Here is an 18,974-nt window from a genome sequence, read left to right as displayed (position 1 = left end):
TTGCCACTTGTCACTACCATATGTTATGAACATGAATATCTTCCCATAATATCATATATAAATAAACCACTTATAATTTCCTTAATTAAGTTTGCCTCCATTAATTGCATAAATTTGGAATATTCGAAATTTAAGCCATGATTAATGCAACTGAAAGATATGGATGCATTCATTTCCTATTTGGAAGGATAATCAATTAGGTGAGATTTTGCTAGAAGAACTTATTTATCAACACAAATTCTTACTTAAGACGGGCACTATCCGTCTTAAGTTATAGACGGATACCATTTTGTGAGACAAAATGCCCAAATAGAGGATAGTGGGAGGCAGATGGGGGTGTCCCCACCTTGTCTCCCCTATTTGTTTTGTGAGTGTAACTACCCGTCTTAAGATTCGACCCGTCTTAAGCAAGACCAACTCATTTATCAAATATTTTGAAATAACTATCTTTATTAATCTTTGCATTCATTTCCTACTTTAAATGGTCTCATGCTATCTTTTACCACTTAATTTCCATTTTTTTCCCTTTAGTTTGACGATACGTATCATTTTTTTCGTGACTATATAAATAAAATGTGTGAGATTGTCCACCACCATTCTTAATTTTCTATGATTGCCTCCAATCGCCACCTTCGCTCACCATCAACTCCCTGCCCCAATTGAACAAATAGTCTCGGTCCATTGTTTCGGGTATGATTTAGCAAGGTATGACAATCAGAACATTGTCGTTGTTCTTTTTTAGTCTTTGTTTTGCTTACCCTTTTTTTTTTTTTTTTTTATGTCGCAGTTGAAGTAACACTAATTAAAGTGTGTCGATTATAATTAGTTTTATAATTGAAATTAATTCACTTTTTGTAGATCGGATTCCTAATAATAAGAGTGATTGGTGATTGCCGACGTCAGACTCAAGGTCGAGGCCCCAATTAAACGAGATGAAGGAGTTGGGTAATGAAAAATGGTATGAGGTTGACTTGCATTTTATTCTATTTTGGAGTAATATTATTAATTATTATAATCATCATTTTTCTATTTTATTTAGCCTTTAGAAAGTATTGTTCTCAAGTGAAGATGAATTTCCATATTACAATCATTGTTTGGCAAGTCTTCTTCATAAGTTTGATTTTCTATCAAATGTTGCAGGATGCCATTCACTCTACCACTTGTCATTGGGTACGAAATTTGCGGATTTTTGAAGAGTTGCCTTATTCATTGCCTAAGATTCTCACGGGGGTGAAAATCGGCTTCCAAGAATAATTTAGATCGAGTTGCTAAATGAACGAAATTTGACAAAGATTATATATGGCAATTAACGGGGTATAAATAAAAGAAGAAGAAATCACAAATATCTTTATCCTAATCATTTGCTTACTTCTAATTAAAATACTCATCACAAACAATAATAAAAAGTAAACAAATGATTGGGACGGACGAAGTATAACAATTATAAGAACCGAGATTATGATATTCGAGTATTTTTAGGACATTAATCTTTAAGATTAGAGGCATATCCGATAATTTTAACTCGATCGTAGACATACGTGGTAGAAAAGGTGAGAATAATTATACGCCTTTTAAAAATGGGAAATGATAAATACAACCCTTAGGGCTGTATTTAAGGAGTTATAAGAGGAAGTAAATCCTTAATATTTGTATTGATTGCATTGAGTAATGTGTAATTTAATTATTAGTTCTTAAGTTAATTCCTCATATAGAAGGTATTAAATACTTAAATACAATCCTAAGGGTTATATTTAACATTATCCTTTTAAAATACATGAAAATACACTTTCAAAAATGGCTGAGCAACTCTAATGGCAAGCTACAAGGTCTTGTAGCTTGCCTTGCCACATCGTTTTTTTAAGCAACACGACTTTTAAGCTACAACGTCCTCCAATGGTAAACTACAACAAATCTGGCTTAAAAGGGCCCACATAACAAATAAATATCATAATTTGTTTTATTTTATTTTTTTCTTAATTACTAATTTATTTCAAGCATGTAGCTTGACAAAGCTACACCTGCTTACAAGCATGTAGGGATGGCAATTATGACTCAAACCGAACCGAACCCAAATCGAACCGAAGGAAAAAATTTGATCCAAACCCATTCTTTGAAAACCCATTCCCGATTCACTATTTAAAAACCCATATCCATATCCACTATTGGAAAACCCGAACCAAATCCAAACCCGATCCATTCATATCCGAACCCGATCCAAGTGGATATTATTGAAAATTTAGGTTTTATTAACCTTGAAATTTAAATTTTCTTATATAAGATTAAATTTTTATGTAGTCAAATCAAGTTTCGTATTGGGTTTTGGATTATGTAGTGGATCGGGTATGGATTTGGAGCGGGTATGGATTTGAAAAAAATATAATGGATCGGGTATGGATTTTAAAATTTTGGATATGGATCGGGTATGGATATGGATCTGTGATCCAATAAGTAAGTGGATCGGGTTTGGATCTTGCAAAACCCAATCCAACCCGACCCATTGCCATCCCTACAAGCATGGACGTATTTCTATACTCCAATGGTGAGCATACCGCTTGAATATTTAGAATAATTGCAAGCAGATCCCTAAATGTAACCATTGGAGTTGCTCTTGGTGTTAAAATGATTAAACTCCTTAATTTTTTTTCGTAAAGTTATATATTGGATACTAAGCAATCATGGTAACCGAGATTATATGAACATCCCTTGTCATTTTGTTGATTAATAATCTAATTTCGAAATAAGAATTACCTAATTGTACCTAGAAATCAAAACTTTTTTAAAAAAAAAAGAATTAACGAAATTTGTCAAAGCTTAGACTCGAATTCAAAAAAAATGAAAAATTACGCTTATTTTCATATTTGAGTAAGATCATAATTCTCCTTAAATTTTAGGCATGGGGTGGCTTAGGGTGAGTAAGTCGCAAAAGGGTACGAGAATGGTTAGGGTCACGCATGGGGTGGGGTCGGGATGATGATTATGCTCGTGGTACAGGGGGGGAAGGGTGGAGGCAATAGGGAGAATGGTGGTTGGAGGACGTAGAATATGAATTGCAAGGCGGTTGAGATATGGATTGATAGGGACGTCGTGGTTTAAGGTTCGATCATTACTGCAACGAAGGGTCTCCTGGTGGTTCTCGAGGTAGTCGGTCAGTGATGTCGAACCCTGCTTCCAAACGTCTGATGGTGGGTGGGAGGAAAAATGAGAGAAAATGTAGAGAATTGATATAAGAACAAACAAGAAGGGTATTATGATAAAAAAAAAAAGTGTACATTAATGAGTAAAATTAAATGTATAATGCGTAAATAAACAAAGTATGAAATATCCAGTAATTTTATATCTACTTTTCAGATTTCATCTTTTATAAGTTAAAAAGTCGGGAAAAAAGAGCAAAGTACTTCGAATAAAATTAAGCAACATAACTTATCAAAAGTGTATGGGTTAACCATTTTCGTTATCGCCCGTGCAGTGCACGGGTTCAAAAACTAGTTATCCTTAATTTCCTTCAATCTCCTCCAAACTATTCAAATGACTATTAAATATAGAACATGTGTATACTGAAAATTAAATTGACTTTTTCTTATTGTTTTGCAATTAGGGTTTATGTATCTCTTAATTTTTCCCAAAATCAAAACTTTAATTTTTCAATCAAATCACATTTCATATCCAAAGACTAAATAAACCATCATCAAACGTATTGTTGCAGGATGAATTTTTAGACATATACTTTGTTAATCAAGTACGGAGTAATTCCTACGGAGATAGGGTTTTTAGCATTTTAATTGGTGATTTTAGCATCTTTAATTAGTTTAAGTACGAACCATTAGCGGTGTAGTACAATGTGCTCTTGTACGTAGTTAAACTGGTGATTATTTGTACATCGTTAATGATTGATTTTAGCGTAGATCTTATGTAAATTTATCTACATAAAATGATCGTCAATGTAGTATATTAATACAGTAATACAGTACGGTTATCAAAATCGTAAAATAATTATAAACGTAGTACATATATTAGAGGAGAATGGGTATGTGAAATTAGAGAGAATAGCTTAGAGAGAATTTAGAGAGAGAAATTAGAAGGGAAAATCGGAGGAGTATAACTGTCAATAGAGTATTACGATGAGTAAAATTTGTACTTCACAAATCAGCACCTTATCATAAATCACAAATTCACAAGTCCATCAAACTAGTTGGCTTAAGTTAAAATACCCAAAGTTACTAAGCATTATGGCGGGAAATCATAAAAACGACGGCGTATAATGTTCCAACCAATCCTTTAAAACCTGCTTCTTATGCTTCTACCGCCATCCTTTAAAACGACGCTGCGAAATCATTAAAACGACACCGTATCATCTTCAATCCAGGTACCAATATTTCTCTCTCCACTTATTTATAGTATCAATTTTATTCAATTAATCACTAAATTGAAATTCAGTGTGTAATTAATCACATACTAGTCTGTATCCTAACACAAATTATAGAATAAGATCGTCTTATAGTGTGAGACGGTGACACAATTAGACTGTATTACACAATAATTATTGATATCACGAGGCTGATTTACGTTGCTTTTCAATTCAATTAGAAATTCCCAAATGTTTGAGCTATGAAATACTAATTTTTGAGCTAAATTTACATGTAGGAGATAAAAAGTGAAATTGAAAAGGGAAAAAATGGGGCCAATACAAGTAAAATGCAGTTGTGGAGAAGAGAAATGTCCAGAATGGGCAATTATTGAGGTGCAAGGTGTGGTTGAAGTTAAACCTGAACTCCAAAACAATCTCCAAAACCTCGAAATCGGCCGCCTTTGTCGTCCTTCTTCTCAGGTTTCTCGAATTCTCCTCTCTTCTTTTGTTGTTGGCTCATTTGCTTCTTTACATTTGCAATGCTTAGTTTGTTTATCAGGGTTTAGTTAATAAAATTTGACTGTAAGTTGGTCCAAAAAGGTGTGATCTTTTTGTTTGTTGGAGAAATTGAGTGGTGGGTTTTTGGTGGAAAGGTTTAGTAATGTGAATTGTCGTATTCGATTGGTCGAATTGGGATCTGTTTGAGGTTATTTGGGTGTGTGTTTGGAGATTAATTAGAACTGAATTCATTGGAGCAGGAGTTTTGGGAGATTATGTCCTGAATTTGTTGTATTTTGCAGCTTAAAGATTTGTTCTTTGATGATGTTTGCTGCTCTTTGATGAATTAGTTTTTAACCTTGATCATTTTGGGGAAACTGTTGGATATTTGAGTCATTTTCCAATGGAGGTAAAGTGTCCCTACTATTTGGCTTCAGAATGTTGAGTAATAAGACAAAGGACACATTACAGATTAAATGTCTCCAAAATCGTTGAATAACATTCGATTGATGATTCATGTGATTGCGAATGCATATTTCATCTTTGGTAGTCTTACTCGTCTATAAGCAGCTTTTTCATGATTTCAACACAAGGGTAAGATGTATGTATATATGAGCTCTATTGTTCTGCGATAGACAAGACTTGATCTAAGGCATTGCGATGATTATATTGTTGTTGCTTTGTTGGATGATGTAGTCACTCTCGCATTTCATTGGATTTGGATTTATGATTGATTGAGGCAAAGGCTCATTAAAAGGCACTATAAGTCATATCCTCTTTGCAATTTGATATAGGTCGTGCACATTCGATCCCATTATCCATTATTTGTTGCCTTGTTGGAGCATTTGAGGCACCTGTAAAAGATTTGGCATATACGGTATTAGTCTTCATATTTCTTAAGGTGTCACTTATGAAGTCTTTGTTCTGTTACATAGGAAACATACACATTTACGATTGGATACCACGAGCTAACAGGCTCAAGGGTCAAACTAAAGAAGCCGCTTGTGGTCCTGAAGAAAGTGAAACATTCTGATGAAGATCAAGAGACAAACACAAACTCATCATCAACAGTGGAATTGGATGTGATTGGTGTCATTAGGCAGAAAATTCTGTTCAAGACGAGGCCAAAAGCCCTCATATCCGTTACTAAGAAGACATAGTGAGCAACATCCTCAATCTAGTCACGACTTTCTGCTTGGTATGCAAGAACATGTTTAGTCCCTACTCTCTGTTTGGTATCATTTGCGCTGAAGGCTGCAAGAACTCTAGTTTACGGTCACCCAATTGTCAGTGCAATGTTTGGTTTGATCTAAACCTGTTTAATGTTCCGATTGTTATCAATCAAAGTTGTAATTCATGCACATGTTTGGTTTGATCTAACTTGTTTGATGTTCCGGTTGTTATCAATCAAAGGTGTAATTCACCCACATGTTTCGTTTGATTTATAACCTGTTTGATGTTTCTGATGGTTATCAATCAAATCCGTAATTCATGACGCTATCATTTCGCACATTTTTTTTTTTTTTTTTGAGTGAAGGGTAATTTTTCTTCCTGAATAAACGGAATGATTGTCGAACTGCAAGCCGAGATGATGAATCAAACTTGCTCACATTTTCAGGAATTTAGTTGGTAAAATTCACCAGTTCTATCAAGGATCCTCTACATTTAGGAAATGACGGTTCATTTATAGACCAAGACATTATCGGGAGTATATTCTCTCCCAGTTTACGAAATTGATCATTCTAAAAAAAATACGGATGATCGGAATGAAGAACAAATGTAAAGGATCTTAACTAAATATCTGAGTTGCTTTCGGAGGAAGATTTTTTAGAGAGAATCAAGGAACTACAGAAGACCGATTACATCGAAGCTATTAAAATCTTCCCATTTCAGAAAATAGAGTCACTCAAAACAGAAAGAAAGGTAAGGGGAAATGAAAAAGAACTGATTTAACCAAATATCTGGTGATACAACAATCTCTATGAAATAGCCACATCCATATTCCAAATCCAAACATATTAAAACCCAAAATTTGACAGTCCTCAACAGAACACAAATCTAGAACTACGGAAGTGAAATTATTCAACGCTTTCCACCACCGCCACCTAGCTTGGGTCCTTTTGCTGCTCCTCCCTTGGGTACACCCTTGCCCACACCCTTTGATGTTTTGGCCATTACCTCGGCTTTCTTCGCCCTCTTCTCATCCTTGGTTTTCTTAATTCTTTCCTTGATCTCACTGGTAAATTACACAAAAGGACATCATGGGTTAGAAGAGGATCATGTCTCATGTAAATTAGCAAATTACATTTAATACAAACTTTGCTGGGGCAGTGAAAGGCAAATGCATTTTCATGTTGGGAGTTTGGACGGTAATAATAGGGTCCCTTTCATTTTTCTACAACAGTGCAAACCCTTTAGCATAGAAACGGTTTTAAAGGAATCCCTTCGCCTTTAATCACTCTCCTAATATCATATCCAAACAATGCCAAAATGAAAAATAAGAATTGGAACTAACCGAAGAGCAGCCTCCCTAGCGGCATCTCTGACTTCTGGCTTCTCAGCTCTCTTCTTTTGGATGACTTCCAAAGTTGCACCCACAATTGACCTTGAGTATGGCTTCTTGGTTGATCTTCTCCTCTTCTTCACAGCTTCGGCAGAAATATCCTGCAAGAGTAGTAACAGATTAGCATTACAAAAATCAACAGTAATAACAGATTAGAAAAGGCAAATGATGTTAGCAAAAGTTATACTCCCTCCTATTCCAGATAATCGTCCCATTGTCCATTTCCGTCTAGTCGGGTAACTGTCCCATTGTCTATTTTTGGTAAGTGTTGTGTGGTCCAAATTCAATTCCATTTCCGTCTATTCACATAACTGTCCCATTGTCCGTTTTGTGTGGTCTAAACTCACATTCTTAATTCTTGTGCCATTTTCACAATGGGACGGTTATGTAGAATAGGAGGGAGTATGATACAGTTGTATGCATCCACAACCAAATCATTAACCTGACCGTATTATAAAATGAGAACTACCCAAGAGGCCAAGCCGTCTCATGTATACAATTGTGAACTGTCTCAAATAAGTGTTGGTAACAGAATTTGATCATGATTATTGTGATCTGATCTGATTATTGAATGTATTAAGAGAGAATATTGAGAGAGAATTCTTGAGAGATAAAGTGTTTGTATATTGAATGAATCAGGTGAGTACAATTCCTTATATACAGTTTAGATACACGGACTTAGATAACTAACTATGACTAACTAAGGTTAGTTATGTAATATAACAAGTTGTAACTAACTCTTTCTTAATCTTGTAACTAACTTCTCCTTAGTCTCCAACAATAAGACTCACTAACACACTTATAGATGAATGCATCTAAAAAACAAAGAGATGAACAGATGACGAAAAAGTGTTATCTAACCTTCTTGTGCTGTTTTCGGTACACAGCAGTCCAGCAAAGCTTAGCAGGCCTGAGCTTGTTGTGAAAGTACCTCTTACATTTGGAGTTTACAAACAGGAAAACCTTCAAGAGCAACATAAAAAAAGAAGTCAGATAATTGAAAGGATATCAAGAAGCAAGGTATTAAGAAAGCAACTCGAGATCAGCAAGTGAACGCCACAACGAGAATTTACCTGTGAGTCTCCACGAACAAACCTAATACCTCTGCCAGGGTAGATCTTGGCACCGCTGAAACGGCATAGCTCAGTCCTGACAAACAAGAATCATTGTCAACATTCACGACCCACACAAAGTCATTTAACAATTCTATCAAGCGTAATTTGAGTATACTTGACCATCAACAACCAACACAAAAGACTAATACTATTCGACTAAAGAGATGCAGCCTACTTTAGCTATTGAATTCTGGTTGTAGCAAATTGCAATATCGGGGGTGTAGACCATTAAGTTCTGATAAAAATATTGAAATCATTGTGTGCAACAGATTAAGAATGTTACATCAAAAAGCCGGAAACTTTAAGGCTTTTTCAAAATAGTTTCCGAATCACTACTATCAAGCACTACTGATTAGAAAACTGCCATTGACTTAGCTCATTTTTACCATATAAGTCCATAGATCAACAGAAATATGATCCTTTTGATAAAGTAACGGCTCAAACCGCAATATGTGCGCTAGCTAAACCGAAACACTAGACATTAACCAAGCCGAAAGCGGTAGTTTCATACTTGCATGATTTAACAGCATAACACATCATTTCAAACGCTTAGCTAACACTTCGTCTCATGTAAGGCGATATCTGTCCAAATCATGGTGAATCATTTGTTCACCTTGATTAAAATACTCCGCATAAAAGGTAAACAAATGATCGGGACGGGGGGATGAAAATGATACATTAATGTCAAAAATTACTTCGTAGCTATCAAAAGATTTGATTTACACAAGAATTTGTGCTTAAACTAGTACATCATTAGCAATAATTTAATCAAATTTGATATGACTTAGGTAAATCAACATCAGCGTCGCTCATTTTATTAATCGGTACGCGTAAAACAACAGACGATGAAATGTAAATTAATACTATATAAATGAATCTAAATAATAGGTAAATGATGAATAATCAAGCAAAGTTAGTGAACAAACTAGTGTAGATACAGATGACTAAGCGGTGAAAGAAGAAGAAAACCATACTTGAGAACCATGGTAGCTGCTGATGTTGGAGATTCGGCGCTGTGAAGCTGCAGATAACCCTAATCTCCCAAATTATATGCGATAGTTTGTTCCAAAATGTATGTGAGGCGTTATATGGGTTGCCAAAACCCTAGGTTTGCTTTGGGCTGATTAATAATTAAGGATATAGCCCATGGGCTAGAGGAATTACCCAATACCGAGTACTACTAGTAAAATTTTGTTGGGACTGGCTTAAACCTGACAAAATTAACCTGACTCGGCATTCGAACTGAGAACCAATATGATTTGATATGAATGTTTATTATTGCAAACTGACCGTTATTCATAAGGAATTTGATAGGACTAGCCCTGAATCCAAAATGACCATGCCCCATATGACCCAAAATCTTGCACACCGAAAATGAACTAGACAACACTGACTGACCCGACCTGACCCATTTTCTAGGTCTAGACTTGCCATTTTTCTTACAAATACAACGCTAGGGGAAAAATATTGGGTAAAATCGTTATATGTATATGATAATAATAATCATATTTTAATGTTATGTTAATAACTTAATGACTTTTGAAGCACGTAATTGTTTCTCACATATGAAAAAACGGAGATTTTTGTTTTGTTTTATAGGACCATTTTAAGCAAAAGACTAGCCTAATGACCACAAAGCCCAACTAAGTAAGTTAATAAATGTGCAAGAAAATTGTTTATTTTGGTAACATAATACTTTATCTTGATAACTTGCATATTTAAATATGTCGGTATTCATTATAAGATATCGGGAACTAAAAATAAAAATGAAATATGAATGTAATTATATGTTAACCTTGGGCTTTTTTTCTTTTGGGTCAGTCTTATGCTATAGGACGATTCTATAGGAGAATTGCTATTAAAAAAACGTTTGAAATAGATCAGGCTGTGCGTTGATGCTGAAGAATACACGGCATGTTTGAAATAGATCAGGCTTTCAAAATGTGTACGGAAATGGCAATCCATTTGTTATTCATTCGTTTGTGAACACTTCGTGACTAAATATGGTGCATATGCATTTCATTTTCGACATTATGTTGGCTTTTGACTAATACAATGACCGTTTTATTATCCAAAAAGAATAAGTTCATTTTGCGGAGCTACAAACTGGATTTCTCAATATATCTTCTATAAACCAAGAATTGGAAAAGCACATCATAAATTTTATGTACAAAAGGTTTAGTACTCAACGGCACGGAAGGTGACGGAACACTGTCAATACAAAATCTTATTCAGACGGGAGGTGTACGACTCCTCAGCACTTCCGTTCGTTTGCTTCTCTCCATAACATCAACGAGCCATTCCACGCTTTCCTTAATCCCTCTACTGCAATCAAGCCAAACACGATTTTATCTTTGTCAACATTTACCCAACATGACCCACACCATACAAATAACTTGAATATTGCCATATATTGACCCAATCTGACACAAATTTTGATAGTCCCAAACTTATTACCCCTCAATGACCCAGCTAGCCCGAACGCAAAATGACCCGTACTTGTGCTTACCAAACCCACATCCCCAAGTCACCTGTTTGCTAGGACTAACCCAGACCATACAGATTCCATGGACAAGGAATTTTCGCTGGCCTGTCCGTGAATATTCACATTTTCATGACCATAGAGATATTTAGTGATTCTAGAACCACAAGGAACTTAATTAAGACGAACATGGAGCTAACATCGAGAATTCTTCTTCGTGAGCAAGTCAGAGCATTCTGGGGGACTGGTTTACAGGCTTTGCTCAACCAGAAAGCAATTCCAAAAAGATTTCAGCATAAACTATCATCATGCTTGCTTAAAATTTAAGTCATTTCATTAACAATGTACCGCAAAACTGATACTCATATCGAACTATACAACCTTGCTTGAAAATGAAAGTCATTCACCATAAGAGATACTAAAAGGTACGACCATAAGAGTGTGAAGGAAGAGAATTGGTTTTACCCGTCATATGCTGAGACACCTTTGAATATATAGGCCCGCTCATCCAGTTTTTTGAGATCCAGGTATCGAGCTACTTCATCAGCTGATTCCGATGAAGAAAGATCCTGTTATGGGAGGAAGAAAATGAAGATTGAGAAGTCAATCGATAGCATTTAAAAGTACGCATGGTCAATCTTATTATTGTATTCCCCCAGCTCAGTGAAACCATAGAAATCCAATTTGTTCTACTGTAGGTAAGATGCTTAACATCCATCACTTCACTTCAATCTCACTTAACAGGCACACAATGCCACATGTATCATTCCTGAAGTAACAGTCCTCAACTTAAGCCGTCACAAGTAAACTTCTTTAGACTACTGGACGGCATCAAATAGAATGGCTAAATGGCAGGAAGCAACACAGTTCTTCTACATATGAAAGTGATTTAGTCCCCGAATCACTTTCATAGAAGATATAGTTGTAGGTCTCGGGGAGCAAACGGAAGAATATTTTAGACATTACAAACCAAAATTCGTAGTATACCTGCTTGTTCGCTAGAATCAGAAGAGGAGCACCTTGCAAATCCTGGTGTCGAAGAACCTTTTCTGAGAGATGTCAAGTAATCAAGAAATTATTGTCTTGCAACCACCGAAGAGATATGGTTATGAACTTGTGATAATCTATTTTGAAAAAGAGTGAATGGTAATAAAATTGAAAACAACTAACCCAACGCAGATTTTGAATCTTCGAAGCGTGAAGGAGTATTTGCATCAACAACAAAAATCACAGCATGAGCCTCTTCATAATATTTTTCCCATATCGAACGAAGGCCTAGCTGACATGCCGAAAACAATACATCAGTCTTTCAAACGACTTAAAATGTATTGGAAGGAACGAACATCCAATACAGCAGGGTAATGAGCAAGACCCAGCTGGTGCTGAGACACCTAACAAAAAAAAATATGGACGGAACATTGAAGCACTGACAGAGAGACAGGTCATTCGTGTCATCAGGAAGGAGGAGCCTGGTGACAGCAAACTTCACTATCCAATCCTGGTATGTGCATAGAGCTAAGGACAGGACAAATAATTAAACCCCTCCCCGTCCCAATAGAAGGTAAATGTCCATGGAAGAGAAGTGTAAATAACAAAATCTGTGGGAGCCGCACACTCGCACCTATACAAAAACTACTTGAACTTGATTGGTTGAATGAGTTCAAGCAAATCAAATAGCCGACTGTGTATACAAAGCAACTTTCATGTTCTCATATGATGACTAAAGACTACACTCAGCCCGTGAAATACTTAAATCTTCTATGGACCACGACATCCAAGGCCAGTAATCAAAGAGTAATGTGCTGATGGCTACAGGGCTTACGGCTGACGGGAGAAGCTCCAACAATGGTGATGTTTCAAAAGAAGGGATAAGAGAGAAAAATTCAATGCATAAAAAAACGGAGTAACAGGAATATTCCTCTAGCCTATATTATTCTATAAAACAAAGAATCTCAGATCTGCAGTAACGTACATACACGCAACAATGAACAGTGCATTGATACACCATATGTTTATGCTAACATAGACATTGAGGCAGTTATCAGCTATCCAGAACCTAAACTGGAACCATGGTTACCGGATTCGCTATGAATACGCCCATGCCGATTCGCAATTCGCTTTTACAGAATGTGTGTTATGTGTATTTTCGTTAAGCGACATGATAGAATTCGCTCTTAACGACTCGCGATTCGTAGGGTACCCAAGCAAATCCGGTAACCCTGACTGGAACAAAGGTTTCTCTTTGATATAGAGAGATCTAACCTTTCGCACTAATAGAGTAAAACCCGGGAAGTGGAGGAATTTAACTATACAAAACCACTCAATCAAATAGAGGCACACACCTGGCCACCCAAGTCCCAGAACACAAGCTTTGTGTTTGCAACTTCAATACGTCCAATATTGAGTCCCACGGTTGGAACAATTCGATCAGGTGGAATACCTTCCAAATTTGAGTACAGTTCTTTCAACTTTTCCAGTAAAGTCTGCAAGACAAAAAAAAAAATAGCATGAATCTCTGCAGAATATCTTTAGTTAGATATTTCCTGTATCTAGAATACAAACAAAAAAAAGTGGAAAATAGGGCAACAAATAACACACAAAAGAACGTGATGAGTTATTGTATACGAATTTGAAGAAAAAGACTCAAAGAGAGTAAGACAGGCACATACGACTACATGTAAATTCATACTAAGTGAGACCCATTAGAATGCTCTTGAACTACGAACCAAGAATTCGAGAGTTTGTATTACATGTCCATAATCCCCTCTCACTGTCACAACTCATAAATCTGATTTGGATTTCAGATGCTTACAAAAGCCCATCTTATAATTTAGTCAGAACAGGAGATGCACAAGGTACTATCTCAAATTAACAGTAATACAGATTCAAGGCTTGAGGTAACACTCCCCTCCACTACCACTACATTTGATCAGACTTTTATCATCAGAATCATTAGACAATGACAAGCTCACAACAAAACAACAGAGACACCAACAAAAATATGAGCAATATAGGCGGGGTATCAACAGAGACATAGAATGATAAACTATAAAACAACAATAACAACAACAACATTACCCAAGTACCTCAATGGCTCCCGCAAATTGCGGGGTAAGGAGGATTGGATGTACGCAGCCCCACCCTTGTCTTAGGAACAGAAAGAGGTTGTTTTCGAATAAAATGATAAAACTATATGAATACAAAAATGCTAGATGAGATCAAACTTACAGTTTTCCCAGCCTTGTCGATTCCAAGAATAAGAACATGGAATTCTGTCTTACTAGAAATCTGCTTCCAAAGCCCATACATAAGAGAAAACATGTTGGCCGGTTTTCCAGCTACTCCTTTAATCTGGCTCTTCTTACACCGCTAAGAGCCTCAAAATGAGTTAATGTCTCCCAGACTCACAATATCACTGACCTACACCCATATAATGCTCATAATTACCATGGGGTGAAGGAAACGTCACAAAAATTTAAACAAGACAATCTTACATACAAGGCTACCCAACCCATTAACTCTATAATTCAATAAGGATTCCTTAAGTTTTGGGTGCGTCACACATGTGTAAATGTGTAATCAATATCAACCGACGTCGCTTTGTTAGAATAGCTGATGCTAGAGAAAGAGAAACAGGATAAGTTGCTTGTCTGTTATAATAAAGTTGTTATAGAAGTTGTTAGACGGTTGTTAGAAGTTTAACAAACTCTTTAGTCTTTCCCTAAGAGCTTACCATAGTCTGTTGTAACTTATTCATTCAACACATCAATAATACAACACACTTTCTATTTACATCTTTTCTCTTGAATCCATTGTTTCTTCATAATTCTTCTTCTCCAAGCTCGTATTACAGAACATCAATGGTTTCCAAATTCTCCATGAATTTTTTCTAGCATACAATACTCACTGAAGAAACTTCAACGGACTCATTGAGATACATCACGAGTTTTTCCATATTCTGATATTCACATACATCATCCAATGATCCGAGCAATGGAAAAATCGGAATTTTTAGTAATTTTTTTTTTTTTATTATGATTTACCTTGTTACATTACTAGTCCCCCTTCAATTCAAACCCTTGCTCTGCCACTAACATCATCTATGATCTATCTATACATTCATTTTCGAATAGCCGAGAACTTGCATCACTAGCACTATAACACCAAACAAGCCTAAATCAACGACAAAACGAGGCGCATTTGCATAATTCTAAACATAAATTAATCCAGAATTCAGTCATTAATTCAACATACTACACACAATCCTTCACACCACAACAATGCCTAAATCAATCAAATTTACAAAAATCAAAGATTAACACCCCTCAAATCGCTAATCACACGTTTAATCCAAGATCGTATAATCAACGCCACGACATAAACCAAAAAAATCCAAAATAATACAGAAATAATGATAAATCTAGCAAAACAATGGAGATCCAAGCTAGAAAAATAGAATAAAAAGATGAATCGAGTGAAAAACTATGAGAAAAAGTGATTACCAGATGAAGATCGGAGTATGGCGAGCAACGGAACAAGTAAACAAGGTGTTGAAGATCGGAATTAATTTTTGCCGACAATTGGCGAGGCTGACTTTTTCGATTTTTCTTCTCAATTTTTGGGGCCAAACAACCAAATTGGTAAAAAAAGTTGTTGATGTTTGCCAAATTGGTAAAAAAAGTATAACATGTGACAAATTGGTAAAAAAAATAATGGAATGTGACAAATTGACCAAAAAACTACCACCTTAATTAATTTACTATATTCCTAAAAGTAAATTTGACTAAAATGCCCTTCTCGAAGCTATGGAGGACGAAGACTTCAAGGACCGAGGGCACAAAATTATCTTCCATCTTAAGACTATTTTTATGTTTCGAATTTTGTTTCTGAATAAATTATATTTCATCTTACAAGTATTAAACTTCTTTAGTAGAACCGAACAATTGTCATAGACTAACCCGCCTTATACTTCCGACCGGTTTTTCAAGCATCGACCCGACCCGACCCGACAATGATTACCTCTAAAATTAAGTGATTTCGGGTATCCCAGTTAAGATATACGAGTAGTATGTTTGTAAGATGGATCGGACAATTCATATCTATTTTAACTAAGATATTATAAGTCAATTTTTACTAGTAGTTTTTGTCTAAATCAGTTTCATATAGGTTTTTATGGATCTCAATATTTTTGGTTGAATTATTAAGATTGGGGAAGTATCATATTTAAGAAAGTTGGATTGATTTCGGGTAAAATTGGTTCGATTTAAATTTGGGGTCATAATTAAGTTGCGAACAACAAGTATCTAATTTTTTTTTTCAAGTTTACTACTTAGGAAAGGGTAGTTTGGTCAATTATAGATCAAATAATAGAGAATTAGTTAAAATAAAAGTTTTTTGGCCAAATTGTCACAAATCTATACTTTTTTTACCAATTTGTCATAATTGACACTTTTTTTACCAATATGGCAACTACCTTCCACTTTTTTTACCAATATGGTAGTTTGGCCCAATTTTTGGTGATTACATTTTTGTTATACGGGGTGTGAAAACTGTAGTAATACGGACTACGGACTGTAGTAATACGGACTGTAGTACTATGACTTTTTTTTACGGAGGTAAACCGAGTTGAGAATCTCGGTGACATGGTATACCATGAAATTTAGGACATGAGATACAACAACAACAACAACAACAACATCAGAGCCTTAATCCCAAAATGATTTGGGGTCGGAGGACATGAAGATATATTTTTAAAATTTAATAAAATATATATTCCCTCCATTTTTATTTGTTTTCCCCATTTGACTTACGCGGTCTCCAAGACTAAGACTCTGTTCTTTTAGATTGAAATTGTCTGAATTGAATTGAATTGAACTTAATGAAGTTGAACTGAACTTAATAGAGCTTAACTGAACTGAAATAATAATAAAAAAATTATACTAATTACAATACCAATAATAATAATAATAAATATTATAATAACAATAATACCAATAATAATAATAAATATTATAATAATATGATTCATTAACAATAATAATAATAATAATAATTTATTAATATAATATAATAATAATAATCTAATAAGATATATAAAAAATAAAATAGTAACTTAATAATAAACATAGTAACAATAATAATATATTAGTAATATAAATGATAACATTATTAATAATAATAACTAAAAAATAAATAATAATAATAATAAGGGTTATTTAACAAGAATACTCTAAACTATAGACCACCTTCTCAAAATACTCCGAACATTAGTTTAACTCACAATAAAACACATTATTAACTGTCTCTTCTCATATTATACCCGTATCAGTTTTAACCTGTAAAATCAGGTTAAAAAGCAGTTAAGTAACTTAAGTTCCATAACCACCGATGAATTACTCTTCCAACCCACCACAACTCCATCTTTTTCAATCATCAACCATTACCAAACCTACTGCTCATTTACATCAATCACTACTCACCATCGTAGCCACCCACAAATTACCGCCATCTTCCGCCCATAAAACCAAAACACCACCCTTCACGTAACCAAAACCACCATCAAATACATCTCGCCTCTTCTTCTTCCCCGCCTTGTGTGTCAATAAAGCTATGGAAGCCTCTTTACTGTTTATGGAAATTAGTTGGAACCAAGCCATGGCAAACTCGTAGAAAATTTGGTGGAATAATGGTTCACACTCGGTTTTTATTTTTGATTGATTCTAAAGAGGAATGTTTTTTTTTTTTTTTTTTGAAATTGTCATCTCATTAATAATCAACTAGGCGTAGGTTACAATGAAGATAACAAATAGACAAAGGAAAATCAAGATTGCTAACGAAAAAAATACATTCAAAATAACTATCTAAATATTTGTAATGAATGCTGCCGCTCCAAAATCATAAATTTCTTGAATCTATGAATAATCGATGTCTTTGCATCCTTCTTGATGGAGGGAAACAGTGTAGCCGTCTTGATGTATTCATCCACGAAACAAATCTGATAATCTCCCCGTCGATTAAAACTTATTATATTGATAACAATCCCACGAAAAAATGGAAAAACCCCGAAAGAAGGGACGGAACAACAGATCTCACCAAAAGGGAGACTATTATTGAAAATAAGATAGATCTGCATAATATTAGTTGTTTAAGAAAGCTTTTGTGGGGCTTACCATCGATGGATGATCGATGGAAGCCCCCGAATAATAATGGAGGCTAGGTTTTTAGAGAGGGGTTTTTTTTTAGGAATGTTTTATTTTTGACTGCTTTCAAAGAGGAATGTTTAAATGGGAAAAGTAGCTCAACCTTTTATAGAATTTGAAGTTGGAGTAAATTTTATAAGAGTCAATTTCATTGACTAGGAGACCCTATCATTTGCAAATGGCATTCATCCAATTTATCTCCTTCCGTTCAAAATTGTTCTTCTCAACTTCTAATCTCCCACTAATGATTCCAATTAATGTTCCTCTCAATTTAGCAATTTGGTTTCAAAAGTGAATTAAGTGAATTAATTTCCTGAATCAAACCTTCACTCATTGTCGTCCTCGTGGTGCCCCTCCATCAACAGTGGATTCAGAATCCCAAATCAAATTTGGGGTAAATGTTAATTTGGGGTTTGTGAGGTCATGAAGTTGCGTTGTTATGAAGGTCATATGTTTGGCTTAGCTAGGCTGATTTTGGGGGTGGGTGTAGGTGGTTATGGGTGTACAGTGGCGGTTGTGGGTGTAGTGGTGTAACGATAACTGACAGTGGTCAAGGGTGAGTTTGTAAAAATAATGGAAGTGACCTCTTAAACAGGTAGCCGGTTAATGAGTCTAATATGAGAAGGGTAGGTCAATAGTATGATTTATTGTGAGTTAATTCAAAGTTCAGAGTATTTTGAGAAGGTGACCGATAGTTTGGAGTATTTTTATCAAATAACCCTAATAATAATAATAATAATAATAATAATAATAAGTGTAAGATGATAAAAAG

At 35.1% G+C, this 18,974-nt stretch overlaps 3 protein-coding genes across 3 annotated transcripts; 1 reads left to right on the top strand and 2 right to left on the bottom strand.

Annotated features, from left to right (window-relative positions):
• The first annotated feature begins 4,258 nt into the window (after positions 1 to 4,258).
• On the top strand, positions 4,259 to 6,272 carry LOC141618039 (uncharacterized). Its single transcript, XM_074435161.1, has 3 exons — positions 4,259 to 4,363; positions 4,642 to 4,825; positions 5,779 to 6,272. Exons 2-3 carry the CDS (start codon positions 4,673 to 4,675, stop codon positions 6,001 to 6,003), a joined length of 378 nt encoding a protein of 125 aa, XP_074291262.1. The 5' UTR covers positions 4,259 to 4,363; positions 4,642 to 4,672; the 3' UTR covers positions 6,004 to 6,272.
• A 500-nt stretch (positions 6,273 to 6,772) lies between these two features.
• LOC141618038 (large ribosomal subunit protein eL24-like) lies at positions 6,773 to 9,605 on the bottom strand. The gene is made up of 5 exons (XM_074435160.1): positions 9,496 to 9,605; positions 8,480 to 8,555; positions 8,268 to 8,369; positions 7,359 to 7,507; positions 6,773 to 7,079 (listed from the first exon to the last, which is right to left on the bottom strand). Exons 1-5 carry the CDS (start codon positions 9,504 to 9,506, stop codon positions 6,926 to 6,928), a joined length of 492 nt encoding a protein of 163 aa, XP_074291261.1. The 5' UTR covers positions 9,507 to 9,605; the 3' UTR covers positions 6,773 to 6,925.
• Positions 9,606 to 10,515: 910 nt separating this feature from the next.
• LOC141618046 (uncharacterized) lies at positions 10,516 to 15,625 on the bottom strand. The gene is made up of 7 exons (XM_074435166.1): positions 15,506 to 15,625; positions 14,232 to 14,423; positions 13,346 to 13,486; positions 12,174 to 12,282; positions 11,991 to 12,052; positions 11,469 to 11,572; positions 10,516 to 10,846 (listed from the first exon to the last, which is right to left on the bottom strand). The coding sequence occupies exons 2-7, from the start codon at positions 14,322 to 14,324 to the stop codon at positions 10,753 to 10,755; spliced, it is 603 nt and encodes a 200-aa protein (XP_074291267.1). The 5' UTR covers positions 14,325 to 14,423; positions 15,506 to 15,625; the 3' UTR covers positions 10,516 to 10,752.
• Between the last annotated feature and the right edge of the window lie 3,349 nt (positions 15,626 to 18,974).

This window comes from Silene latifolia, chromosome X, assembly GCF_048544455.1.
Source record: "Silene latifolia isolate original U9 population chromosome X, ASM4854445v1, whole genome shotgun sequence".
NCBI lineage: Eukaryota > Viridiplantae > Streptophyta > Magnoliopsida > Caryophyllales > Caryophyllaceae > Silene > Silene latifolia.
Note: the sequence above shows the minus strand (reverse complement) of the source record. Positions and strands in the feature narration are given on the sequence as shown.